The sequence below is a fragment of the Suncus etruscus genome, chromosome 2, assembly GCF_024139225.1.
Source record: "Suncus etruscus isolate mSunEtr1 chromosome 2, mSunEtr1.pri.cur, whole genome shotgun sequence".
NCBI lineage: Eukaryota > Metazoa > Chordata > Mammalia > Eulipotyphla > Soricidae > Suncus > Suncus etruscus.
Window position 1 is genome coordinate 38,286,757 of NC_064849.1, and position 27,044 is coordinate 38,313,800.

The window sequence follows — 27,044 nt, forward strand, 5'->3', positions numbered from 1 at the left end:
CAAGTCTGGAATTTCAAAAGTTTATCTCTTTTTATCTGTCTGTGTGTACATATCTCTACCTTCACAATACAATTAAAAAAAAAAAGATCTCATATTAGGGTTAAAAAGTGACTTGGTAAGGGAACAACTGGTCAAAGTCATCAGAATGGGTGATTTTGTCTACAGAACTTAACTAACATGGGGGTGAGATTTAGAAAGGTCCTTTGGACACTGGTGGAGGAATGAGACTTTCTGCTGATGGTTGTGCTATTGGAATGATGTATGCATGAAATGTATAATTAACAGTGTTGTATAAATCCTGCCACCTGAATAAAAATTGTTAACATTAAAAAATAAAGTGTAAGTGGTAAAATGGGAGGATAAACTAATTTTATTAGTCCTGGGGGGTTTAGGAATGAGGAGACATTTAAGATGATACTTTATAGTTTTTGAAATTGTATGAGAATAAAAATGTTAACCCATATATGCAGCAAAAGAAAACCATATTTGGTTTTGAGATTTAAAGTTTTTCTTCGAGTAGAATTAGAGAAAAGAATAAGGATACATAGATGTAGAACTGTGTTTGGGAGGGACCTCTAAAACAGTAGTCATGAGGCCAAGGAGGATCAGGATTCTTGCTAACCAGGATGGAGGTTCAATGTAAGGGCCCAAGGATTAAATGCTGCTTTGGCCCTGTAGTGCTAGGGATTGGTTATCCAGGCCATTCCTGGCAGTGCTGGGACCCTTCAGGACTTCACCTGGAGATGTTGGCAGCCTTTAGTGCTCTGCTCAGTGATGCTTAAGGAATGATGTGATATCAGGAATCAAACCTGGGTTTGACCACTGTGTCATATACTATCCCCAGATCTAGACATTTAAAGAGGAGCCTTACATTTACATCACATTTTAGATTCATTAGATGTTGATGGTTACTGAGATTATTTAGAGACCAAGCGAAGGATGATTAAACTGAGATTTGAAGAGGCTCTACTTGCAGAACAACCTGAAAGAAGGGCTCATTAGGACCTGCTGATGAGAGAGAGGGAAAGGCCCACGGAGAAGAAGGTGCAGAAATTAAGGGTAGTTTTTCGAAAGAATGGGAAATGAAAAATATTCACGGTTCTTAACAACATTTTCTAGTCTACATTTATAAAATGTATATTTTTCTCTTTAGGCACATCTACTATGCTGCTTACTAGAATAAACTGTGCAGTTTGGTCTAATGTATGTACTAAGCAAAATGTTACTGAATTTCCATTTATAAAGATGTACAAGGAAGGGGAGAACCCAGTTTCTTATACTGGTATGCTTGGAACTGAAGCTCTCCTAAAATTTATCCATCTGTAAGTATTCAGCTTTATTATAAGATTCTAAAATACGGAGGTGTATTAAGCTTAATTATTACAAGTTGACTTTTATTAATCTATTTTCTGTAAATACCACTTGCCTTTTTTTTTTTAACAAGCAATATGAAGTAAATTTGTGACTGCTAAGGCTGTAGTCTTTTTTTTTTTGGGGGGGGGGACACCCGGGAATGCTCAGGGGTTACTCCTGGCTGTCTGCTCAGAAATAGCTCCTGGCAGGCACCGGGGACCATCTGGGACACCGGGATTCAAACCAACCACCTTTGGTCCTGGATCGGCATTTGTGCTATCTCTTCGGGCCCTAAGGCTGTAGTCTTAAGGCTTAATGCTGGGTGGTTTGGAAACTGAAAATATTGGTGGAGGGAAGGTCACACTGGTGATATGATTGGTGTTGAATCATTGACTGAAACAACAGTATTATGAATACCTTTCTAAATTGCAGTGTTTAAATTAAAATTTTTTAAACTTCATTTCCTACTTTAAAAATTCGCTATTCACAATGGTAGGGCGTTTGCCTTGCATGCAGCCTATCCAGGAATAATGGTGGTTCTAGTCCCGGCATCCCATATAGTCCCTATACCTGCCAGGAACAATTTCTGAGCACAGAGCCAGGAGTAACTCCTGAGCACTGCCGGGTGTGACCTAAAAACCAAATTAAATAAATAAATAAAAATAAAATAAATACTTGCTATTAAATAAGGGAGATAGGGAGGAGACAGAAAAAAAAGATTATAAATGTCATATAGATATCAACTTTGCAAAAGCAGCAGTTATACCATACTTCACCCTAGGAATGGCCCAACCACACCTCTCAAGTCTGAGTGTACAAGTTTCCCCTATTATTATTATTATTATTATTATTATTATTATTATTTGGTTTTTGGGCACACCCGGCAGTGCTCAGGAGTTACTCCTGATTCTGTGCTCAGAAATCATTCCTAGTGGGCATGGGGATCATATAAAATGCCAGGAATCAAACTGGGGTCTGTCTGGTGTTGGCTGCATTCAAGGCAAATGCCCTACCACTGTGCTATTGCTCTAACTTTATGTTGTACTATTTTGGGGGATTATCTGCATCACAACTCTGATGTGTCATTTCTTTCTTTTACTTTATGGATTTTCTCTTCTCTCTCTTGTATTTTTCCTAAATAAAAGTATTTTTTTGCCCTCTCAAAAACATCTTAAACTTCATTTTCATACTTTGTTGATACACTTAGACTATGTTAGAGATAATACTAGACTTGAGGTTACAGGATAAACTTCTGTGAGGGCAGCCTGATTTATTCCATTTCTTTTCTTTTTTTAAATATCGAACACTTCACGAATTTGTGCATCATCCTTGCGCAGGGGCCATGCTAATCTTCTCTGTATCGTTCCAATTTTAGTATATGTGCTGCTGAAGCGAGCACTATTCCATTTCTTTTGGAGTGAGAGAAATTTCGTTTTTAAGAGTAATTTTTGTATGGAATGCTATTAATTGCTTTTATAATTAAATGTTTAATGAAATTTTATGTTTGTTAAATTTAATAATTTGGTGTAAACTTTTATTATCTAAAAAATCTTTTGAAGTTCATTTTTAATATAGTCATATATTTATTCAGAAACAGAATTTCATGCCCAGTGATGATTACTTCTGTTCAAGAAGCAGAAGAATATTTAAGCGGAGTATTATATAAAGACCTCATCTCCTACTCTGGTATATCAGTACTGGGACTGTTTAGTCCTACTATGACAACAGGTGAGTAGAATTTAATCTTATATACATGTAGTTTTATTTACTATCTTTTAAAAATAAATTTGTGTTTTTGTTTGTTTGTTGGGTTTTTGTTTTATTTTGTTTTGTTTTGCCACACTCTGCAGCACTCAGGGATTACTCCTGGATCTGCACTCAAAAAGTACTCCTGGCAGGTTCAGAGGACGATATAGGATGCCGGGGATCAAATCTGAACATGCAGGACAAATGCCCTATTTACTGTGCTATCACTCCAGTCCGAAAAATAATTTTTAAATTATAGATAAGTTATAGAAAATTTTGAAAATATAGAAGTTGAAGTAAACATCTCTAATTTATTTAGTTATGCAATTTTGATATGATTTCCCCCTCTTCTCTGTATGTTTGTATTGTGCATTATTTACATGAGCTTAGTGTAAGTAGGGCAGCATGTTAGAGTATATCCAGGTCAAATTCTTCCTGATATTATTTAACATTACACTGATACATTTTTGCCATGAGCTCCCATTTGACTCAGCTTACCACTTCTGGGGATCTACCCTAGAAACACAAAAATTCAATTAAAAAAAAAAACCTTCCTCACACCTATATTTATCACAGCACTACCAACAATAGTCAGGCTCTGGAAACAACCAAGATGCACTTCAACAGCTGAATGGTTAAAGAAGCTGTGCTACATATACACAATGGAATATTATGCAGCCATCAGGAGAGATGAATTTATGAAATTTTTCTATACATGGTTGTACATGGAATCTATTATGCTGAGTGAAATTAGAGGGAGAGAGACACACATACACAGAATAGTCTCATTCATCTATGGGTTTTAAGAAAAATTAAAGACATTGTAATAATGCCCAGAGATGAGGGCCGGAAGGACCAGCTCAAGATATGAAGCTCACCACAAAGAGTAGTGAGTGCAGTTAGAGAAATAACTATGCTGAGAACTATCATAACAATATCATTGAGTGAGGGATGTAGAAAGCCTATCTTGAATATAGGCAGGGGTGGAGGTGATGACGGAAGAGATGGGGGCATTGGTGATGGGAAGGTTGCATGGTAAAGGGGGGGGGTGTTCTTGTTATGACTGAAACCCAACAACAATTGTGTTTGTAATCACGGTGTTTAAATAAAGAAATTATTTTTAAAAAATAAAGGGGCCATGCCCAGCAATGCCTCAAGGGTCACTCTTGGCTCTACTCAGGAGGGCCTATGGAGTGTCAGGGGTTGAACCTGTATCAGTCACATGCAAGGCAAGCATCCTCCTTGCTGTACTATCTGTCCTCCTGTTTCTGATTTTTCTAGTTATGAATATAATCTAATATAACGACTATATTAGTTATTTCTCCAAAGTCAGCAGCTCATGAATTCTTTTACTCAGCCCTAACACTTGATATATTGATAACATTATCTTTTAGGTACAAGTAAAACAAAACACAAAAGAAAAAATAAATATCTCAAAAGCGGATAAGAGGGAAGGGACAAAAGCTTACACAGAATATAGTAAAAGACATATTCACTAGAGGAAATGAAAGATTTTTCATTAGGTTTACATTTTATAAAGCTAGTTAACTTTGAACAGTTAACTTTGAAGAAAAATCTACATAGTACATCAATTCACAAATATGAAAAGGTGTAATGATCAAATGGCTCAGATTTCCACCCCTACACAACCCATCCCAAATCAAAACAGTAAAGCACAAGTCTTTAGCTCTCTTTAAAAAGAAAACAGCTGGTTACCATTTTTAACCAGACTTTTAGTTTGCCTACAGTAGGGCAAATACCACATTCATGCATCATGAGTAATAACACCATTGGAAAAGGTAACTTCACAGAAGTTATTAGCTACGTGAATTCATTTGAATGCTCTGTTTAGAGACAGCAAATGGCCACTGTTGCGAATTGGGGAGTGCAGTGGGTAAGTGGAGGGGAGTTATTAAATTAATTAAAATAATAAATAAATTTTTATTTAAATGTTTAATTTCTTTATTTTGGATGGCATTCTGATTACTTCCTGGCTCTGCATTCAGAAATCACTCCTTGCAGGTTTGGGGACCATTTAGTATGCCTGGGATTGAACCCAGGTTGGCCACATACACGGCAAATACCCTATTTGCTGTACTACCACTCTGACCCCTGCTTCATTAATTTATGCCCTAAATTTTATTTCTTCTTCCTACCTGCTTTAAGCTCCTTTTGTTAGTCATTTTCCAGCTTCTTAAGTTGTGCAGGTTATTTATGTGGGCCCTTTCTTTCTGATGAATGCTTCCTTTCTGAATGAATGCTGAACATAACCCTTATTTTCAGGGGTTGCTCCTAGCTCTGCACTAAAAAAAAATCACTACTGTGGCTATCAGAGATCATGTGGGATGCCAGGGATCAAACCTGGGTCAGCTATGTGCAAAGCAACTGTCCTACCTACTACTCTATCAGTTGGCCCAAAGTTCCATTTTTCAATTAACTTTTGTGCTCCACTTTAAATCCATTGCCTGCAAAAATCTAAAATTAAAGTTATTACCTCCTGGTAAGCATCATAGCATTATAACAATGACTATAATATAACTCCTCCATTTATTTGTTTGTTTGCAATAAATGGAGGCATTATACTCTAAGAATGAATTTCCTCTTCTCACTTGTCAATCAGTATAGATGCCTAATATTTTGTTTAATCAATGAATGATAACAAGTCACAAATCATTAATTTGTTTATATTGTTTTGAACTAGACTGTGCACATGCCTTCAGTCTGTTTTTGTGTTGTGGTTTGTTTGTTTGTTTTGACATTCTTCATCATACTTTAAATGTGCTCCTTTGGTTTAAAATTTTCTTAATTCTGTCTATAATCAATCATTTATCCGAGTCTACGTCCCATTTTGTGAGGTGTTGAATAAAGAGATGAAGATCTAGGGATTAGAAGACTAGTTGCTCAAGTATTATTGTATTTCAACTCTTTCTGCTGACAAAAGTAGAAAAAAATATAGGTGTGTATGACTTAAATAAAATGTGAGAGAGGAAAAAACCAGTTTGGGTAAATTTGTGTATTTTGAACTCAATCATGAATAACCTTGAAATTTTGTAATTCACCACAACTCAACTAAGAGGAAGAAAATACATTTATGCTACACTAATAGTATGTTATCATTAATAATGCATACCAAATATACTTGTAGTCAGTGAAAAGCCTTTTAATTGAGAAAATTGGATATTTATTTATATTTATAAAGAAAAAAAGTGTATATATTACACTTTTTACCAAAGAGAAGAACATTCTGTTTTCATGTAGTCAGATAACTCACATTCCTTTTTATTGGAAATGTGTATGCATCTGGGGTCTGTCGTTTTAAAGACTCAATCTCACAAAGATGGAACATATGAACAAGTGGATTAATGATGAGCTTTTCAGGAAACCTGATCTTGAGTAAAGAGACTTCTGCATATGAAAATTGTATTATAATATGAATGCAATTTTCTGTGGTTACTTATCAAAGCAAAATAGAAGAAACATATTCCATGATAATCATTGTTTCAGACAAAACTCATCAGTCATTGACCAGAATATAGCCAGTTTTCACTTAGAAATTAAAGTATGGGTACTCAGTTCTTTCAGTTTCTTAGTTTCTTGTGACTCTTTTCTACTTTGGTAGAATAAATAGGCTAAAGAAGTTGTTCTTGTGAGTTAAGTGTTTCTCATTAAAATTTATAATTATAAATGAGCTGCCTACTATCTAGCTATGCTACTCTAGTAAATTTTTTTCCATAATTTTTCTTGGATTTGTGCTTACTTCTGCAGAAAATAATCTGTGGTTCACTGATGTTGATGTGTTAATGTCCATATAATGAATGCATTACTGGTTGCTAAGATCCTTTGGGGTTCAACTTGCCCAGATTACTGGGCCTTTATGATTCAATTTTTTCTGTCATCATTTAAAACTTTTTCTTTGGATCCTGTGAACCTCTCTTGCGACAAAGCTGTTACTTGACCTTCACTTGGTAATAATAAATTATATAAATGCACCAATGCTATCCTCTCAGTAGTTATATCTTATTGATTCAGATTTGCTTCTTGGTAATAATCACTGTGAGCCAAAATACTCTTTTTTTTTTTTGAAAGACATTCTAATCAAAAGTCAACAGAAAAAGTTTTAATTTTAAAATAAACTGCACAGTAGCAAATGAGGTTTATTTGAGACACGATTATTGCTATAATATATATATCATATAAAATTAAAAATTAATGCATAAATTGGTCAAAGTTTAAAGATGAACAAAAATACATTGCCTAAAAATATGATAAAGAAACAAATACTAAAAGCTGTAGAATGTTAGCTGTAGACTATACAGTTTTTAGCATATAGACATCTTTAGATTCTGGAATTTTGTGTGTCATCTCACCTACCCTTTTCTGACTACATAAAGGATAGCTAGCTCATGTGAATACATTGAATAACTTTCTATTCATAACATGCATATATAATTGAATAAATGCATATACATAAAATACATTGGAAAGTAAAAGATATTTGCTTAATAATTTTATGATTAAGGTTACAAGTCTTTTTTTTGTTGGTTTTTGTTTTTTGTTTTTTGTTTTTTTTTTTTTTTGGGCCACACCCAGCGTTGCTCAGGGGTTACTCCTGGCTGTCTGCTCAGAGATAGCTCCTGGCAGGCACGGGGGACCATATGGGACACCGGGATTCTAACCAACCTCCTTAGGTCCTGGATCGGCTGCTTGCAAGGCAAACGCCACTGTGCTATCTCTCCGGGCCCTGGGTGTTACAAGTCTTATAAATTGCATTTAGAGTGCAGTTTTATTAGCTATCATAAAGACATTTATTTAGAACCACTTAGTTATGTAAGGGCTGTGTATAAATATTTATTTTTGTACTTAATAATACACCCTTTTATAAATATGTTCATTAGTAAGAAGCATCCATAAGCTTAAATGTTACTGGTTTTTTTTCTACGTATTATAGCAAAAGGATACTTCATTGAAGCAGGAAACTACCTAAAAGGATTTGTTATCACTGGAATTTATTCTGAAGATGATGTTTTGATACTGTAAGTTTATTATTTTTATAAATTTGTGGGAGGATGAAGTTTGAAAGTAATAAATTTCTTGTCTTTACACAGTTGATGAATGAATATTATAAGGTAGCAACAGATTTTTAACCTTTTTTTAGGGAAGTAACACCAGGCATCTAGAATCTTTTCGGAATAGGTAAAAAGGAGTTTGGGCCACATCCAGCAGCTTTCAGGAGTTACTTTGGCTAGAATCTTTTTGTTTAATTTTTTTTAAGAATTTTTTTTATAAAATCTTTATTTAAGCACCATAGTTACAAGCATGATTGTAGTTGGGTTTCAGTCATAAACAGAACACCCCCTTTCACCAGTGCAACATTTCCACAACCTATGCCTTTGATCTCCCTCCTCCCCCATCCCTGCCTGTATTCGAGACAGACATTCTAATTCTCTCATTCATTAACATTGTCATGCTAGTTAGTGTAGGACAGAGGTGATTGTCATGGGATTTAATGTCATCTTTGTGTATAATTTTGGTGTGTCTGTTGGTCTGTCTTGTCTTAAAGTAGACCTTTCAGTTTTTCTTTTTAAGGCTGTTTTTGCATCTGTAAAGTGTCTGAGCTGTTGCTTATCCGTGAAGCAATGTTTCCTTCCTTCAAACCTGAACGTGAGTCAGATTGGGTGCAGTATTCTAGGCAAGGCATCCATTTCATTCAGTCTTGTTACAATATACCACCACTGTCTTATGGCCTTGAGGTTTTCTTGTGACATGTCTGTTGTAAGTCTTAAGGATGCTCCCTTGAATGTAATTTCCCTTTTTGATCTTTCTGCTTTCAGTATTCTATCTCAGTCTGTGGGATTCGTCATTGTGACTAGGATGTGTCTTGGGGTGCTTTTCTTCAGTTCTCTTTTAGCTGGTACTCTTCAGGCATGCAGGATTTGATTGATGCAGTCTTTAGCGCTGGGAGTTTCTCTGTAATGAATGTCTTTGACTGTTGATTCTTCCTGGGCTTCTGGGACTCCAATGATTCTTTTGTTGTTTCTGTTGAGTTTATCAAAGACTTCTAGCATTTTCATCTGTTCATATTCTTTGAGTACATTTTCCATTGTTTGATAATTTGCTTTAAACTTCTTTCCAATCTCTTCTGCTGTATGGAGTTCTGCATCTCATCGTCCAGTTCACAGATTCTGTCCTCAGCTTCTGTTACCCTGTTGGAGAGGTTTTCAATTCATCTACTGAGTTTTTCAGACCTGTTATTTCAGTTTGGAGTTTTCTGATTTCTGTTTTTTTGTGTCTGTTCAGCTTGATCTATGCTTTCTTTAATTTCTTTGAGGATCCTCCATATTTCTATTCTAAACTCCTTATCTGAGAGATTGATCAGGTGGTTGGTATTTTTTGGGTCATCAGAGCTATCATCTTCATTCTCTGCATGGTGTTTTCCTATGAGGTTTCCCCATTGTCACGCTTGTAGTGTGATTTTTTTCTACGTGTTATGGTGGGGTTCATTAGTTAGAAAAAGAGCGTAGCTGCAGAGCGAATTGGCTCTTCTGGAGCCCATAGTTGCTGTGGAGCCTTTAGGAAACAATTTTTACTGGGTCTTTGTTGGCCTCCTCAGGAGAATTTTAGGGGACAGAAGAACCTTTTTAATTTTGGGCCATGTCTCCCATTGCTTAGGGAAAAATTTACCTATTTGTGTTCATATACCTTCCATTTTAATTCTTTAAAGTTGTCATAGTTCTTTGGGAATTTACTAATGAGTATCTGAGGTTTTACTTATCACCAAAGATATATATATATAGATATATAGATAGATAAATCTAAAATTTTCCAAATTTTATTATTTCCTGAGGAATTTTTGATGATGCAAGTATACCTATATTATCAACTAAAATTTAAGCAAATTTAAACAGACTTACCAATGCTTTAATTTTTTTAGCCACTTACATTGTACATTTATAGAATTTGAGTTCCTGTAAATTTCAAGAGTGTTCTCATAGCTGCAGAATAGAAGCTGAATTAAAAATTTGGAGATTATCACTAATACACATGATGACCTATAGTAATGGTTTCTATTCACATGCAAGTGGAGTTAAACCTTGGTAGTCTTTCTTTTTGCCTTTTGCCTTAAATTGTGGCTTGTGATCTTAAATCTTTTTAGAATACTGGTAGCATAGGCTTCTTACATGATCAAGGTCATGTTCTAGTCATGAAATAAGTGATCTTAAAATAAAAAACTAAACTCAAGTTATTTAGGAAATACCTTCTCATCTGACATGCAGATAGTCATTCACTATCTTCTTTCCTGCTATTATTCTGCATTTAATTATGATTCAACGAACTCGAATTGTAGTTGTCAGAGTGTTTTGGTTATAACCAGTGGTCCAACCAAGGGGGTCCTTCAGATGACTTAAAGTCATCTCACCACTGATGCTTAAAGTAAGTCTGCTTTTGTCTAACATGAGTCAAGTTTTCATGATGCAGATATTTATATTTCACTGATAATTTCTTACAAAACTTACTTTTCAGTTTAATTGATTTTTTTAAATGTTTATTTAGCAAAATTTAGTGGTTGAAGGGAGATTTGTGTTGTTTCAGTAGAGACCACAAACTGGAGTACCTCAATTAGAATTCTCACATTCCCATTTGTTACTTGAGTTCTGAATTCTCATCTGTAAAATAGTGATGTTGGTGACAGCTTTACAGGGTTGTTTTGAGGGTTATTGAAAACTACCTAGAGTGTGAGCTAGTAGGCTTCTTTTTAGCGTTTATCTCCTTGGGGCTAGATAAATAGAACAGTTAGTAACTTGCCTTGCAGTTAGCCAACCTGGATTTGATCTCCAATAACCTATATGGACCTCTGAGACCCTCTAGGAGTGATCCCTGAGCAGTCAGGAATGATCCCAAACATAGATCCAGGAGTAAGCCCTAAGCACAGCTGTATGTTCCACCCTCCTTCACCCCCAAAAAGAAAAATTCATCTTTTTGATTAATAGTATGGGAAGCAGTTTAAAATATTAGAAAACTTTTCAGGGTATTTTTATTTGATTTAAGTATTTTTGATGAATATGATGTCTAGAAAGATATCTGGCTCCATGAAGATAATAAGAGTAATGGTGGTGGTGGTGAAGGGCCCCCCTGTTGGTGGTCAGGGACCCTGAGGCCACTCCTAACTATTCTTGACCAATATGGTCAATCGTTCAATGCTAGGACTCAAGAGTATGGTGTTACTTGGGTTCTGATGTGCTGTGGATTACCTTGGTCTCCATAATGGTACTCAGGGACCTCCAGGACTACACTCAGTAATAACTCCAGGGCCTTGTGGTGGCAGAGATTAGACTAGGGTCCATATATGAATGTCATGTCCCTTAACCCTTGTACTATTTCTCTAGGCCCTGATTTGACTGTACCTTACTTTGAATCTACTTTTTCAAGGCTCCTTAACTTTAGATATCTCATATAAGTTGTATTTTTTTTCTTAATAGTAGGGCTTCTAATTTGTGATCCACTATCATCTAGTTTAATTGCTCATGTTTTAATTACTTTCTATAGTTGGAAAGTTTAATAATTTATTTCCACATAGGTCAAAGAAATATGCTGCTATTCTTCCTGCCCTACTGATTGTCAGACACCAAGAAGGCAAAATAGAGAACATTCCATTAGCTAACACCAATGCACAAGATATAGTAAAAATAATAACAAATGCATCATTGGAGTTATTTGTGAGTATATTATAATAACAATATTTATTTTAAATCTATCAATGAAAAAGTTTGTTTTATTATATAATTTTACAGGTTTTTATTGGCATTGGCATAAATGATGGGTTGTAAACTGAAGATTCATTTGGTACATACAGACCAGGCTAAGACTTGGTGTAAAGTACATGTGTTTAAGAGAGTGAGATAACTTGTTTAAATTCTTGCTTGACTTGGTGGACTAGAGGTAACATAGGGACAGTGGTGGAGGAGTGCAGTAACATACATCAATAACATAAACATTAACTATTTTATCCATGATTCCTAAACTATACTTGAAAATTCTAGAATTCAAACTCAATTTACCTGGGGGCTGCAGGAGGCAAAGTCGGGGTGATTCTTGAGTGCAAAGTCAGTAGTAAGCCTTGAACATTGGGGGGTGTGACCCAAACAACTAAAAGAAACAAAACAATTAAAGATTCCTCTAGGGCAGAGCCACAAAATGTTGTACGTTGGGCCATTTGTGGCCTGCGGGCTGCGAGTTTGAGACCCCTGAAAAACAGATAATACAATTTTTAAAATTCCTTGATTAGTGTCTGTAGGTTAATGTCTCAGTGTATAAAATACAGGTGAAATAACACCAGTTGTAACAAGTTATCATAACTAAATAAAGTGTGTATACAAGATTTTGTGTACAGTGTTTAGTCCCTGCTAACCAGTTGATAAATCTTACTTAGTATTCTTACTTGCACACTCTAATAAAATACACTATCAACTAAGAGTCCCTTTCCAGTGCTTACAAGAGACAAGAGGGATATCATCTGCATTTCTGACATCATTTGTTTTACAGTTGTATTAAACATAGCTCAGATGTTATGTATTTGTTGACTAACATCTTCAAAATGACATAGAAAGTACCTCAAACTTAGTACCTCAAACTAATAAATTAATATCTTTTGGTTACATTTCTTGACATGATGACCTATGATGATATTACATTTTAGCTCAAATAAAGAAATAACTATAGTCTTTATTAGTTATCTTTTACCTTGTTCTTATTCTCTCCAGATATTAGTATTATCTTTTATAATTATTAATTATTATTAATAGAACCATTAATAGTTTAATGATTTTTCAGGAGTGGTTTTGCAGTGGTTTTGCTGGAGTGATTTGTACAGTATTTCCTGTTTTATACATCATCAGCTTTTCCCCAGCACACAATTTAAAAAAAATTAATTTCTCTTTTTTAATAGCCAGAAATCACTGTGGAAAATCTTCCTGTTTATTTAAGACTACAGAAACCATTATTTATTTTATTCAGTGATGGCAACATAAACCCTCAACATAAAGAAGCCATATTGATGCTAGTAAAAGATAAACATTTAGATGCACTTACTCCTTGTTGGTTAAATTTGTAAGTATTTTTTTATTTTTTATGTGTTAAAGATAATGAAAGTATTATTATTAACTTGTCACTTAATAAAATTCTAAATCTACCTTTGGAATTAATATTCTGGGACTACCCTATATTTTCATCTAATATTTTAAAAACAAAACTTCAGATGGTCTAAGATTACCATATTCTAGATTTTGTCCTTTAAATTTGTTTAATTTTATTCTGTGATTGAAAAATAGCACTAAACTTTACTATAAAAATAACTTTTGCCATTAGATTTTTTTTACTTCAGCTTTATTGCAGTATGGTTGAGAAGTAGTATTTTAAATTATATATAATGATTGATCTATGTATATTTTATAAAAAGATATTCTACCATCTAATTATTAAACATATCCATTCAACACATATATAATATTATATGTACATATATATGCAGAAGATAATATTTTCTCTTAGCAGATTTTAATTACACAGAATAGTATCAACCTATAGTCACCATGCATATGTAGAGTCAATAGAACTTTAGACAGCAGGTTTCTAAATTTATTTGGTTTTATATACCCACTTTGAGGGAAAAAATTTCTCTATACCACTGCTGAAATCTACCTTCTTTTTTTGTTTGTTTGTTTGTTTGTTTGGGGGCCACACCTGATATTGCTCAGAAATCCCTCTTGGCAATGCTTGATCATTATGGGGTGCTAGAGATTGAGCCCGGGTTGGCTGAGTGCAAGACAAGCATCTTACCCACTATACTATCATTCTGGACCTGGAAATCTACCTTCTTTAAGCAAATAAACAAAATGCACCCTAATTATTTCCATGATTATTACCTCCTAGCCTTGGATAGTTTTAGAACCCTTGGAGGGGCTGGGTCTCCTACTTTGTGAAACATTGCTTTAGATCCTCAGGCCTTATTTATCTTGCAGCTAAAAGTCCATGTTCTTTCCTTGTTTCCTTCACTTCCCACCAATGGAAATGACTGTGTTTAATAGAAAGTTTGATTTTTTCATTTATAGATTTTATATATATATAGTATCATATATATATATATATATATATATATATATATAGTATATAAGCAATGCCATGTAGTATTTATTCTTTTCTGTAACTTCACATCAGCCTAATACCCGCAAAGTCCATTTATGTTGTTGGAAAGCAATATATCTTTTTTATGATGATATTCTATTCATATTCCATTCTATTCTATGTTTGGTCTTTTTTATTCACTCACAAGTTGATACTTAAGACGTTTTCATGTATTGGCTATTGTAAATATTATAATGATCATGGGAATGCAAATTTCTCTTCAGTATCCTATTTCATTTTTCTTTGTATTTCTTTATATTCAGAAATGACCATGCTGAATTTATGGTAGCAGTATTTTTAAATAAATTTTCATAATATTTTTCATAGTGGCAGCATGAATTTACATTCCAATAGTACACAAAGATTTTTTTTCCCTCTACATTCTTACCAACATTTATGTGCTGTCTTTTTGATGGAAGTAATTCTAACATGTGACCAGGGGTCTCAAACTCGCGGCCCGCGGGCCATTTGCAGCCCTCCGTACAACATTTTGTGGCCCTGCCCTAGAGGAATCTTTTTTTGTTTTGTTTTGTTTTAGTTGTTTGGGTCACACCCCCCAATGTTCAAGGATTACTACTGACTTTGCACTCAAGGATCACCCCGACTTTGCCTCCTGTGGCCCCCAGGTAAATTGAGTTTGAGACACCTGAATGTAGGCATACTGTTTCATTGTGGTTTTGCTTTGTACTTACTTCCCTGATTAGTCAAGTTGAGCATCTTCATGAACCTGCAGCTATTTGTACATCTTCATTTGAAAATAACTATCTGTTCAGTTCCTTTTTTGCTATTAAGTTGTATGACTATATGTTTTGTATATTAGTCCTTTATCATACATGATTTACAAATGTTTTTCTGTCATTCAAGTTGCCTTTTCATTTTCTTGAAAGTTTTTGTAAGCATGGTGTTTAAATACAGATATTTAAAAAAAAAGAAAGAAAGAAACTAGGAACTCTGAACAAAAAAGAACAACACTGGGGCCGGAGTGGTGGTGTGAAACGGTAAGGTGCCTACCTTGCTGGCACTAGCCTGGGATGGACTGCAGTTCGATCCTCAGCATCCCATATGGTCCCCCAAGCCAGGAGCAATTTCTGAGCACATAGCCAGGAGTAATCCCTGAGCGTCACTGGGTGTGGCCCAAAAACACAAAACAAAACAAAAAAAGGAACCACACAAGCAAGTGTAGAATTATGTGGAACACAGAAAAAGTAGTGAGACAATTTCAGCAGTAGTTATGTAAAATCAATCTAAATAAAATTCAATCAATATTCTTTGGACACACCAAGTTTTTAAAAAAAAGAAAACTTTGTTGTGTAAAAACCTGTTATCTTTTATATTCTCACTTGTTTTTGTTTTTGTTTTTTTTGAGTGGAATCTTCCATTCAGGGCTCGAAGCCCCAGATTTTATTCTTTTGTTTGTGTTTTTTGCTTATTTGGCCATACCTGCAATGCTGATGCTCAGGGGTTGCTCCTGGCAAGGTTGGGGACTATATGGGATGCCAGGAATAGAATCCAGGTCTGACCCGGGTCAGCCACGTGCCAGGCAAACACCCTACTGCTGTGCTATCTCTCTGGTCCCTATATAAAAAAAACCTCACATATATACATGAGTCCTTTGTTTTAAATTCAGATAAAATATTTTAACTCATTTGAAAAATTTAAAATATTGGGCATTGTACATTTTTCTGAATTTTGCTAACAATACACCCTATATTTTGAAACAACTTTCTCAGATAAAATATTTTCTATGTGAAATATCCGATCTTAGGAAAATTATTTTCTTTGTAGATGAGTGCAATTCTTCAGTTTGTTAAATTTGAAATAATTTCTTACAGATCACTTTTCCTGAGATTGGAGGCAATTTAATTTAGATAGCTATTTATTATAATTAAATTATTTCTAAGTTTGTAACTATTAATTTTTGAGCTAAAATATAATCAGACACTTGGTTAAACTTTGAGAGGAATCTATTTTTTACATCAAACCTAAATTGATAAGCTTTGAACTGTCTTTTTGTTTGTTTATTTGTTTTGGGGTCATACCCAGCAGGACTCGGATTACTGCTGACTCTGCTCTCAGATATTATTCTGACAGGCTCTGGGGACCATATGGGAGGCGAGGGATGGAACCTGTGTCAGCTACATGCAAGGCATACACCCTACCTGCTGTGCTATCTCTCTGACCCCAGTTTTGTTTGTTTTAATTAAGATTGCCATTAATTACTTGATATAAGAAACATTGTGCTGCATATTTAAAAAAATCTTTTTTAAAGAATTAAATTGTTGGGACCAGAGCGACAGTTTAGTGGGTAAGGAGCTTGCCTTGCACACACTCAAACCAGGTTGGGTCCATAGCATCCCATATGGTCCCCCGAGCCCTTTAGGAGTGAATCCTGAATGCAGAGCCAGTAGTAACCCCTGAGCACGGTGTGGTCCAAAAACAAACAAACAAAAAATGTAATTGCTGTAGTGATCAGAGAAAGATACTTCAGTGGACAGGATAGGACTGACCCAGCATTCAACTTGAGCACCATTGAGTGTGGTCATAAAGCAAAGATCTGTTTGCTGGGCTAGAGAGAATATATAACTAGCTAGGCTACCTTAAAGAACAGTACAGGATTTGCATGCACTTGCCCTGAGTTTCATTCCTATTACTATAGGGGCCCCAGGGCACTGAGCCAGAAATAGTTCCCAAACAAACAAAAATCTGATTGTTGATTGCTAATAACATAGGACTTTTGGTGGTTGGGAGGGCAACCTTGTTCAGGAGATAATCCTTGCTCTGCATGTAGGGATTACTCCTGGCCTGGTACTAGAAGAAATATGCCATGCCGAGGATTGAACCAGGGTCAATTGCATGCAAGGCAAGAACTTAATTCCTGTACTGTCTCTCTGGTTCTAACATAAACCATTTTATAAAATTAACTGCTATGATATATTTATGTTTATTGTAATGCAAAATATTTTTGCTTTTTAGTAATAATGATTAATGTATTTAAATGTCCTATTTTGTAGGAAGAACACCCTTGCTGGGAGAATTGTCTTACAGGAGTATTTTGACACCTTGCCTCCCCTTCCTCTTCTTGTTGTAGTGAATTTGCATTCAGATGGTCAAGTATTTGCATTTCCTTCTGATCAAGCTATCGCTGAACAAAATCTTTTAACATGGCTTAAGAAATTAGAAGCAGAACTAGAAACTCATATCAGTAAGTTTCTTGCTTTGTTTAATATACACAGAACTAAATTTGTCATGAATTTATCAAGTTGAATTGTTCCTTATAAGTGCTACAGTGAGTAAAATTATAAAGTTAGGGGCTGGAGTAGTGGCACTGTGGTAGGGCCTTTGTCTTGCATGTGGATGACCTAGGATGGATCACAGTTTGATCCCTGATGTCCCATATGGTCCCCCAAGCCAGGAGCGATTTCTGAGCTCATAGTCAGGTATAACCCCTGAGCATCACTGAGTGTGGCCCAAAAACCAAAAATAGAATTATAAATATAAATATTCTATGCTGATGACATTGTCAGGGAAATTCTGCTATGTGACAGGTATTATTTTAGAAACTGCCATTTATTTAAATTTTACTGACTTTAATAATAATGGCTAACATTTACTAAATGCTGAATAGGTGTCTAACTTAATCCTAGACATTTCATGCATTTTTTTCTCACCAGAATCATGCAGTGTTATCACCTATACTAACTATATAGAAAAATTAAATAACTATTTCAAAATAATCTCACTAATCAGTAAATAACCTAGATATCTTTTATACAAGACTCTGAATTTTATTTTCTTCTCTATTTGTTTGCTATTTTTTTTTTATTTTTCTTTCAGTTTTTGAGCTACACCTCATGGCTTCAGAACTTACTTCTAGCTCTGCACTCAGGGATCAACTTGTGATGGTATTTGGGGAACCATATGTGGTGTTAGGTATCAAACCCTGGTCAGTCAAGGGAAAAGCAAGCACCATACCTGCTATACTATCTCTAGCTCAGATCCAGAATTTTCTAAAAAAAAAAATTTTTGATTTTGATCTAAAATTTATTTAGCTCAAGCCATGGCATAGTCTTTACTTTTTTGAAGCATATGTGAATTTATACATATGTTATATGGCCTTATTAATTTATATTGAGGATTAATCATTTATATACAGTGTGACAAACTATTGCAGTGATTTAAATAAAGTAACACTTATATATCATTCTATCAAGAAGTGATGTGAATAATATATAATTTGGGAATTATTTTATAAACAAAACAAAATTGATCTTATTATTGCCTACCAGATTAATTAGAATATTTTGACATTGTTCCATGGTTAAAAATTAAAAATAAGAGATGTGTATCTGTTCTGTTGTGCAAACTCTAATTCACTATTACAGTAACTGTCAGCCAACATGCTCCATGTTTATCTACCATCATATGTATTTGAGTATATTTTGTTTATACTTGAGATATTTACTCATCAGTCATTTCAGTACACCTGTTCTGAAGTCATCAGCTTCAAGGTAGACTGTCTTTTTTTGTTTGTTTGTTTGTTTATTGGGCCATACCTGGTGATGTTCAGGGGTTACTCCTGGCTATGTGCTCAGAAATCGCTCCTGTCTAGGAGACCATATGGGACGCTGGAGATCGAATTAGGTCCGTCCTGAATTGGCCGTGTGCAGGGCAAACACCCTACCGCTGTGCTATCACTTCAGCTCCTCATTAGACTGTCTTGATTAAATGAAAGTCCATTGGTGGTATTTCTATATCAAAAGGTAATTCACAAACCATAAATTACACTGGCTGTTGGCGTACTCACAAAGCTATGCTACCATTACCATGATTAACTTTCAGAATACTTTCATTGCCCTAAAAAGAAAATTTAGTCCTATTAGCAGTCACTCCTCATTTTTCTCTGCCTACCTCCTGGCAACTACTAATTTACTTTTTATTTATACAGGTTTGCCTATTTTGTATAAATGGAATCATTTTATCTGACTTTTTCTAGCCAGCATAAGATGATAATCAGTCTTTTCCTTTTATAGATAGTAACTAATATTCTGTTATAAGGATATATCATATTTAATTTATCCATTTATCATTTGATAGTGCTCTTTGAACATTCATGGACATGTTTTTTCTTTGTTTTTATATTTTTAATAAAGAATTTTATAAGCAAACAATCAACAAGAAGATTAATCTCATAATCTCAGGAGTCAAATACATAATTTTTTAATATATAAATATATAATATATAAATCTTTATTTACATAAGCACCATGGTTATAAGCATGTTTGTAGTTGGGTTTTCAGTCATAAACAGAATACCCCCCCCACACTTCACCAGTGCAACATTCCCACCACCAATCCCCCCTTCCCTACCCTGTCTGTATTCACGACAGGCATTCTACTTCTCTCATTCTTTAACATTGTCATGCTAGTTTTTAGTTTCCCTAACAGTGTTCACCACTCTTTGTGGTGAGCTTCAAATTGTGAGCCGGTCAAGTCCTTAACTCTATTGTTTCTGGCCCTTATTACAGTAATGTCTTTATGTGTCTCTCTTGTACCACACTGGCTTGAAGACTACAGCTTTGTAGCAGTTTTAAATTTGGAAATATGATACTTCCAATTTTGTTATTTGTTTCAAAAATTGTTTTGGCTCTTCTGGGTCTGATATATTTTTAAGGTGAGGGGTACCCATGGTGGTACTTGAGAAGTTATGTGGAGCAGATCAGACCCAGGCCTCATACACACAGGGTGTGCAACAGCCTTGATCTGGCTATCTTTAAAGTCTTGATTTTCTGAACATTAGTTTTAATATTTTATGAGAAATATGAAGAAAGTAGATTTAGTAGATTATTTTGTTTATTAAATCTGGAAGAATACCTCTCTGTGGTTATCACTCATGATGCAACTGTTCCTGGAAAAGCTTAAATCTGTCTGGTGGAACCAGGGCTGTCTGCTTTATCTTGTTACTGCTCATCCTGATTTCTGTGAAATTGGTCTCTGACAATATTTATTTGAGATTTACAATAATTGACTTCGGTCAAGATCCTTCACTTTCTAGACTTTCATGTTCTCATCTGTGAAATTAGTATTAATGATCGTACTTACCTCATGGGATTGTAAAGATTGAATAAATAAAGCCTGGTATAAAGTCTTGGTAAGTATTAGCTATTACTCTCATAACTAATATTAATGTCATTGCTAATACCTAAGATGGTAATGCCTCTACTACCCAAAAATAAAATTTTTTTTTCAATAAAAATATAGTAATTCCTATGTGGAGTTTCATAAGCAAATAAGTAGCAGCATTGGAATATCCAGTTTCAGGCATTCTGCCATCATCTCAGTCCACTAGGTTGCAGTGTTTTTCTTAAAAATAGAATTTTAAATATTTGCTATGCTTTTAGTTTGACTTTTCTTAAAGACACTATAGTATTTTTAAAGGGCAACTTTATGATTATTTAACAATTTTTAATTATTCTTTCCTTTTGCCCTAATAATTACAGAAAAGACACTTTTGACTCTTCTGTCTTGATAACACTATACTTTAAAACAACAAACAAGATCAGCTTCAATTTAATAATCTACAGATATGCCATGTTCTAAAATTTAGTATATAATTAAATCTAAGTGAAGAAATTGTATCAATGAGTACTCATGCTGCATTGTATCTATACATATTTTGTTTGATATACTTACTCTAGAAAATTATAATTTATGTGGATTTTCTAAGATTTAAAAAAATTGATTTTGTGAGATACTTATTAGGTTTGCATGTTCTGAGCATTTTTTTCATGTATGAGAATAGAGATTTTTTTCATTAGAATTAATTTTTAATGTATGCTTGGCATTATTCCTTATAGTAGTTTATGTATAAAAATGGAATTTTAAACTGGCAACTAAATTCTAAAATTGTTTTGTCTATTCAATGGAGAAAAATTTAGCTCATTTATCTCAAATGTATGTTATCAGCTTAACCAATTTTTCTCTTCTAATTATTAATATTTTAAGTAATTTTTGAACTTTCTCTCAGAAGCCTAAGAAATTAATTACTATTTGATTCCAAGAAATTTTTATTTTTCCTTGTTATAATTAGTTGTAAATTTTTTTTCATAATGTGTAACAAGTTAATCAAAAGTTTTCTCAAAAATGGAAAATAAGTGGAGCCTTAGTCATAGTACAGTGCATAGAGCATTTGCCTGACATGCGATCTACTTCTTGAATTCAATACTTGGTAACCCCTTATTGTTCCCTAAATACACACACACACACACACACACACACACACATACACACACACACACACACACACACACACACACGCCAGGAGTGTATTCAGGGATCTTGGCAATGATCCAGTAACCACATGGAATATGTGTTTTGGTGTTTGCTAGGCAAGCACTTTAACTTTCATACTATCCCTACACCACAACCCCCATTTCTTATCTGTATATCACAATAATAGTGGTCTTGAGGCTCCTGAGCATTGCTTTGGAAAGTCCCCCCAAATAAAAATGATAATTTGATAGATATGTTCCAATTATTTTTCCTGGAATGATTCACAAAATAGTACCACAGTTCTATGATGTAAAAATGGGGAATGGGGGACTTGGGGTGCTGCTCAAATAGTAAGCTCATGTTTTTTATTTTATTTGTTGGTTATAATTTTAGAGCCTCACTCAATGGTGTTCAGGGCTTAGTTGCAGCTCTGTGTTAAGGGGTCACTCATGATGGGGATTTGTGCACCTTATGTAGTTTTAGAGACAGAACTGCGGTTGGCCATTTGTAAGATATGGTTAACAGGGCTGGAGTGATAGCACAGTGGTAGGGTGTTTACCTTGCATGCGGCCAACCTGGACGGACTCCATTTCGATTCCCAGCCTTCCAGGAGTGACTTCTGAGCATAGAGCCAGGAGTAACCCCTGAATGCTGCCCGGTGTGACCAAACAAACAAACAAACAAACCAGAAAAACCACCAAGATATGGGTTAAGGCTTTAACCTTCTATGGCCCCACATATTACTAATTTTTATATCCCTAGTAAAGATATAATGAGTTTAAGATGATAGGCCTTTGTTTTTCTATTCACACTCTTAGAAGCTTAAAATGTAATATAAAATAGAATTGGTTAGTAGTTTCTTAGTGACAATTAAAAATACGGTATTTTTTCTATATAAGTAAAATGAATAAAGTCTTTGGACTTACAAATACACTTTTCAAAATAAAACATTTTTTCTGTTTTATCATATGACAAATGTATATATCTTTATCTCTTTCCCTCTTAATTCCAGCAATTTTACCTGCTCAGGAATGGAAACCTCCTCTTCCTGCTTATGATTTTCTAAGTATGATGGACGCTGCAGAATCAATTCAACAACCAACTAGAAAAGTTCCCAAGCCTATGAAAGAGTCAGATATGCATGAGAATGACAAAGAGCAACATGAAGATAAACCAACAATCAGAAAAGAACCAATTGAAACACTAAGAATAAAACATTGGAACAAGAGCAATTGGGTCAAAGAAGAAAAATCATTAAGGCATGAAAATAAAGAATTATGATGTTCAAAAAGCCAATTTCATAGGACTATTAGACTTTCATTAAAAATAATGCTAAATTATTTTAAGTTTCTAGGCCATTGCTGTACAATAGAAATATATTTAGAAATTTCTGATGACTTTGGAAAAAAATAAAAGTGAACAGACCAGGGATATGTCTCAGAGGGGTGTACCCTGAGATCAATCCTCAATACCTCTGCTCAGGGCCTTAGCACCAAAGTGGAAGGCCTGTACTTCTGTGTCATATCTCTTGGAATGGCCTCTGGAGCCCTCTACACTGAGGGGCATATCCCCTATTTAAAAAAAAAAAAAAAAAAAAAGGAAAATTAAACAGGTAGAACTAATTCTAACGCATTTCACACAGTAAAGAATTTCCCAAAAAATTTAGTTAACATAAAAGATTGAGATGCATTACTTTCATGGTTTTTATGTTAAGTCAAATGTTGGTGCACATTGCATCCTCACTACAACTTTTCATTTGAAATAGCTACTATTTTTTGATTCTTATTTATTTGTTTGTTTGTTTATTTATTTATTTATTTATTTATTTTGGTTTTTGGGCCACACCCTGTGACGCTCAGGGGTTACTCCTGGTTATGCGCTCAGAAGTTGCTCCTGGCTACTTGGAGGACCATATGGGACGCCGGGGGGGGGGGGGGGATCGAACCGTGGTCCGTCCTAGGCTAGCGCAGGCAAGGCAGGCTCCTTTACCTCCAGCGCCACCGCCCGGCCCCTATTTTTTGATTCTTAAAAATTACTTTATCTAAATAAATATAGTTTACAAGGTTGTTTATAATACAGTTGGGTTTTTTTCCCACAATTACAAAGATGTTCATGATAGAGTTTCAAAATAGTGTACAATACCCTTTACCACTGCACATTTCTCACAACCAATATCTCCAGTTTCTCTCCCATACTTCCCCCTGCCCTTCCTCTGCCTGCCTTCAAGGCAGACATTTTTCTTATCTCTCTCTCTTCTTTTTCCTTTTATATACTGTATTGTACAGTAATGTTATGGAAGGGGTATTATGTATATCAATTTATCTCCTTTCAGCACCCAAATTTTGTCCAGAGGGATCATTTACAATTATCATTGTCATAGTGGTCTCTCCTCTGCCCTAATTGCATTCCTTTGCTATATATGACTAGCATCCTACCATGGACCTCCTGGCCCTCATCTCTATTATAGTCTCTGGGAACTATTACCATACTATCTTTTTTATATTTTACCAATGAATGCAGTCATTCTATGTCTGTTCCTCTCCTTCTGACTTATTTCCACTCAGCATAATACTTTCCATATACATCTCTGAATACCATCTCTGTATAAGCAAATTTAGTGACTTAATTTTTCTTAACAGCTGTGTAGTATTCCATTATGTAGATGTACCACAATTTCTTTATCCACTCATCTGTTCTCAGCTACTTGGATTTTTTCTAGAATCTGGCTATTGTGAATAATGGAGTAGCCAATTTTCAAGTGCTCATAGAGTCTTGTGAGCAGCTCAGCTCTAGACAAAAAACTGGTATAATAGTAATGCCTCAGACACAACTGATAGCTCAATTATATATGGATGTAACTCCAGTTTAATTAGAGTTAATTTCACAGTGGAACCATACAGTAGATTATTGTATTTATTGTCATGGTGTTTCTTAACCAGGGAGGAATTCCCTCCCCCCACCCTCCTAGACATCTGTCATGACTAGAAATACTACTAACATTTTAGAGTGTGGAGTGTAGGGATGCTTAAGCCTATAGTGCATCAAACAGTCCCTACATTCTACATCTATAGAAAAAAAATTATGTTGCCTAAATTCTAGTTGTACCAAGATGGAATAACTGTGAGTGGACTCCTGAATTCCCTGGTCTTGCTAATTCAACAGGGAAGGAAGAATAAATGTGGTGTGGGAAAAATAACAAAGAAAACTCATTAAACTTCAGGCACTATGTCGCCTTTCTTTTCTGTTCTTTTTGGGTCTTTCTGCAACATCCATCTGTTCGTTTTGAGAGCTCCTGAAACCACTTTTCCCCATTTTGTTTTTCTATATGGCCCTCTGATCCTTTGATACTGGTAGCCACTGAATATGGACATTTAGCATAGCATTTCATCTTTTGTCAATCAGATTTTTTTACTTTCATCTCACAAAAAAAGATGCACATCCTCTGTCTAGACTAGAGAGAGCTCTTCAGGCTTAGCTTATGCTGCAATGTATTTTTTAATGTAATTCTAACATTTAAAAAAGTATAGAATTGAGATTAATGGGAAAGGATGAGGGGGTGAATAGAAAGGGACATGAGTTAATGATGGGGGGGATTTGACAGTTTGGTGGAAGATGTGGTTTTGACTAGTGTGTACCAGAAACCCTATCATTAATAGTATTGTTAATATGAAGCTTCTGAGAAAACAGAACTTCTTTTTAAAGAAGATGCATTTTCTATTAACATTAAAAGGACATTTTGTTTGTTTCAAAATATTAACAAATCAAATTAATACATGTACTACTTTATTAAAGACATACTTAACAAACACTGGTTTTCTCCCCCAATATCATAAAGAATGGAGCTTCTTATGACCCAGCAATTTCACTCCTTGGCACCTACCCTCAAGACACAAAAACATTTCTTTGTAAAGACATGCACATCATTATACACTGCAGCATCTAGCACAATAGCTAGGATATGGAATCAAACCATGTCCAACTACAGATGAGTGTTTTATAGAGGTGTGGTACAGATACACAGTGGAATACTATGCAGCTTCAAGGAATGTCAACCATGCAGTCTAGCTAGTTGGTTTGTATCTGCTATTATTACACATTTTTTCTAATTAAGCCCCAAATACATTTTAGTTTACATGCATAATTAGATGATAACCACACATACAGTGTGTGAGCAAGCATCACTTCAAAATGATCTCAACCACTTCTGCATGTAATTCTCTTTAGTTATATCCCTCTTTAAGAAGGCCTCACACCAAAGCTCAAACTATGCCTTGAGAGTACCTATACCCATGCCCAGGTGTGCACTATCCTTTAATACATTTCCACTTTTATCTATGTTGTCCAGTCATGAATTATTCAATATAAGGAGAAAGAGCCCAGCTCTGCACCCCTTTATCTGAGTAAAATTAGAATAAGAGATATTGAAACACAGAAGAGACAATCAAAAGTTCAGGCAGTGGAACTGCTCTTTATGAGAAGGGAGGTTCTCTTAATTTCAAATGAAGGGAATTAACAGAATATTTGCATAGTTTCTGATGGGGAAAATAGAGATCCCCCTCACTACATCTGTGTTGTCAATGGAGAATAAAACAAGATCATAAGATGAAAATGAGAGGAAGGAAGTTTGAGGAAAAGAGAAAGTACAAAAACCTCACTTTTGAGAGTGGGAAACTAGGGCAGCAAAGTTGGTTTGATGGGCAGCAGGAAGAGATTTGAGGCTGAATCTGAGATTGAATTTTAAACTTGACCTAAAACTCGTCTGCTATCTTGTGGGGTGATCCCTCTCTGCCCCAACTCCCTTCGTGCCTCTCCCCCCATCCCCAACTATCCCACTATCTGGGAGCTCAAAGGCAGAGAGAAGGCAGATGTTTGAACTCCAGCTTTGTCAAGCATAGTCCAACAAGCATGATGAGGAAAGAATGACAGAAAGAATGATGAAAAAGTTGAACAATGGACCAAACTATGGGTCACAACATATAAGTCAGGCAAAGAGATCAACACAAACTGGATGAGCCTAAATAGAAAGTAAGAAATTAAGGGCACAGGATTACCTCAGTGTCTGCCTTGAAGGCACAGGAAGTCATGAGTCAATGCCCAGCACTACTCCATGTGCTGAATACAGTCTGAGCATGACATTCCTGGCACCACAATCAAGTGGACAACACTTGGTGAGCAATAACTACTTACTAGGGGCAATTCTAAAACACCATGCTGGGAGTAGTCCCTAATCACAACCTCTTGTGGGACTCCATAGTCTTGTGATCCCACCTCAGGAAAGTGGGTCTGGAGCAGGGGCCACCACAGGAAATAATCCAAACCAGGCCAAGGATGAAACACTCTTTCCACCTTGTAGAGAAAGAGGAGGTGGCATGCCAAGACTGCAGTGTTTATTGGGAAATTAAAATCACCCACCATGGCCACGTGAGTGAAGGCAAAGGTCCCATCTAGAAAGTCTTCCTGCCTAGGTGAGCCTTTTACATGAAAAGAGAAAGCCATCT

General features: G+C 35.2%; 1 protein-coding gene and 1 non-coding gene across 2 annotated transcripts in view; one reads left to right on the top strand and one right to left on the bottom strand.

Annotated features, from left to right (window-relative positions):
• Positions 1–22,886, top strand: part of TXNDC16 (thioredoxin domain containing 16) — an 81,806-nt gene extending 58,920 nt beyond the window's left edge. The window contains exons 13-19 of the mRNA XM_049767086.1: positions 1,154–1,322; positions 2,945–3,081; positions 8,048–8,132; positions 11,675–11,813; positions 13,043–13,203; positions 17,289–17,479; positions 22,559–22,886. Coding sequence (XP_049623043.1) covers positions 1,154–1,322; positions 2,945–3,081; positions 8,048–8,132; positions 11,675–11,813; positions 13,043–13,203; positions 17,289–17,479; positions 22,559–22,827 — 1,151 coding nt within the window. The 3' untranslated portion in view covers positions 22,828–22,886. The remainder of the gene's footprint in view (positions 1–1,153; positions 1,323–2,944; positions 3,082–8,047; positions 8,133–11,674; positions 11,814–13,042; positions 13,204–17,288; positions 17,480–22,558) is intronic.
• LOC126003132 (U6 spliceosomal RNA) lies at positions 2,646–2,752 on the bottom strand. Its single transcript, XR_007493671.1, has one exon. It is a non-coding gene; the product is annotated as a U6 spliceosomal RNA (small nuclear RNA).
• Positions 22,887–27,044: the final 4,158 nt, after the last annotated feature.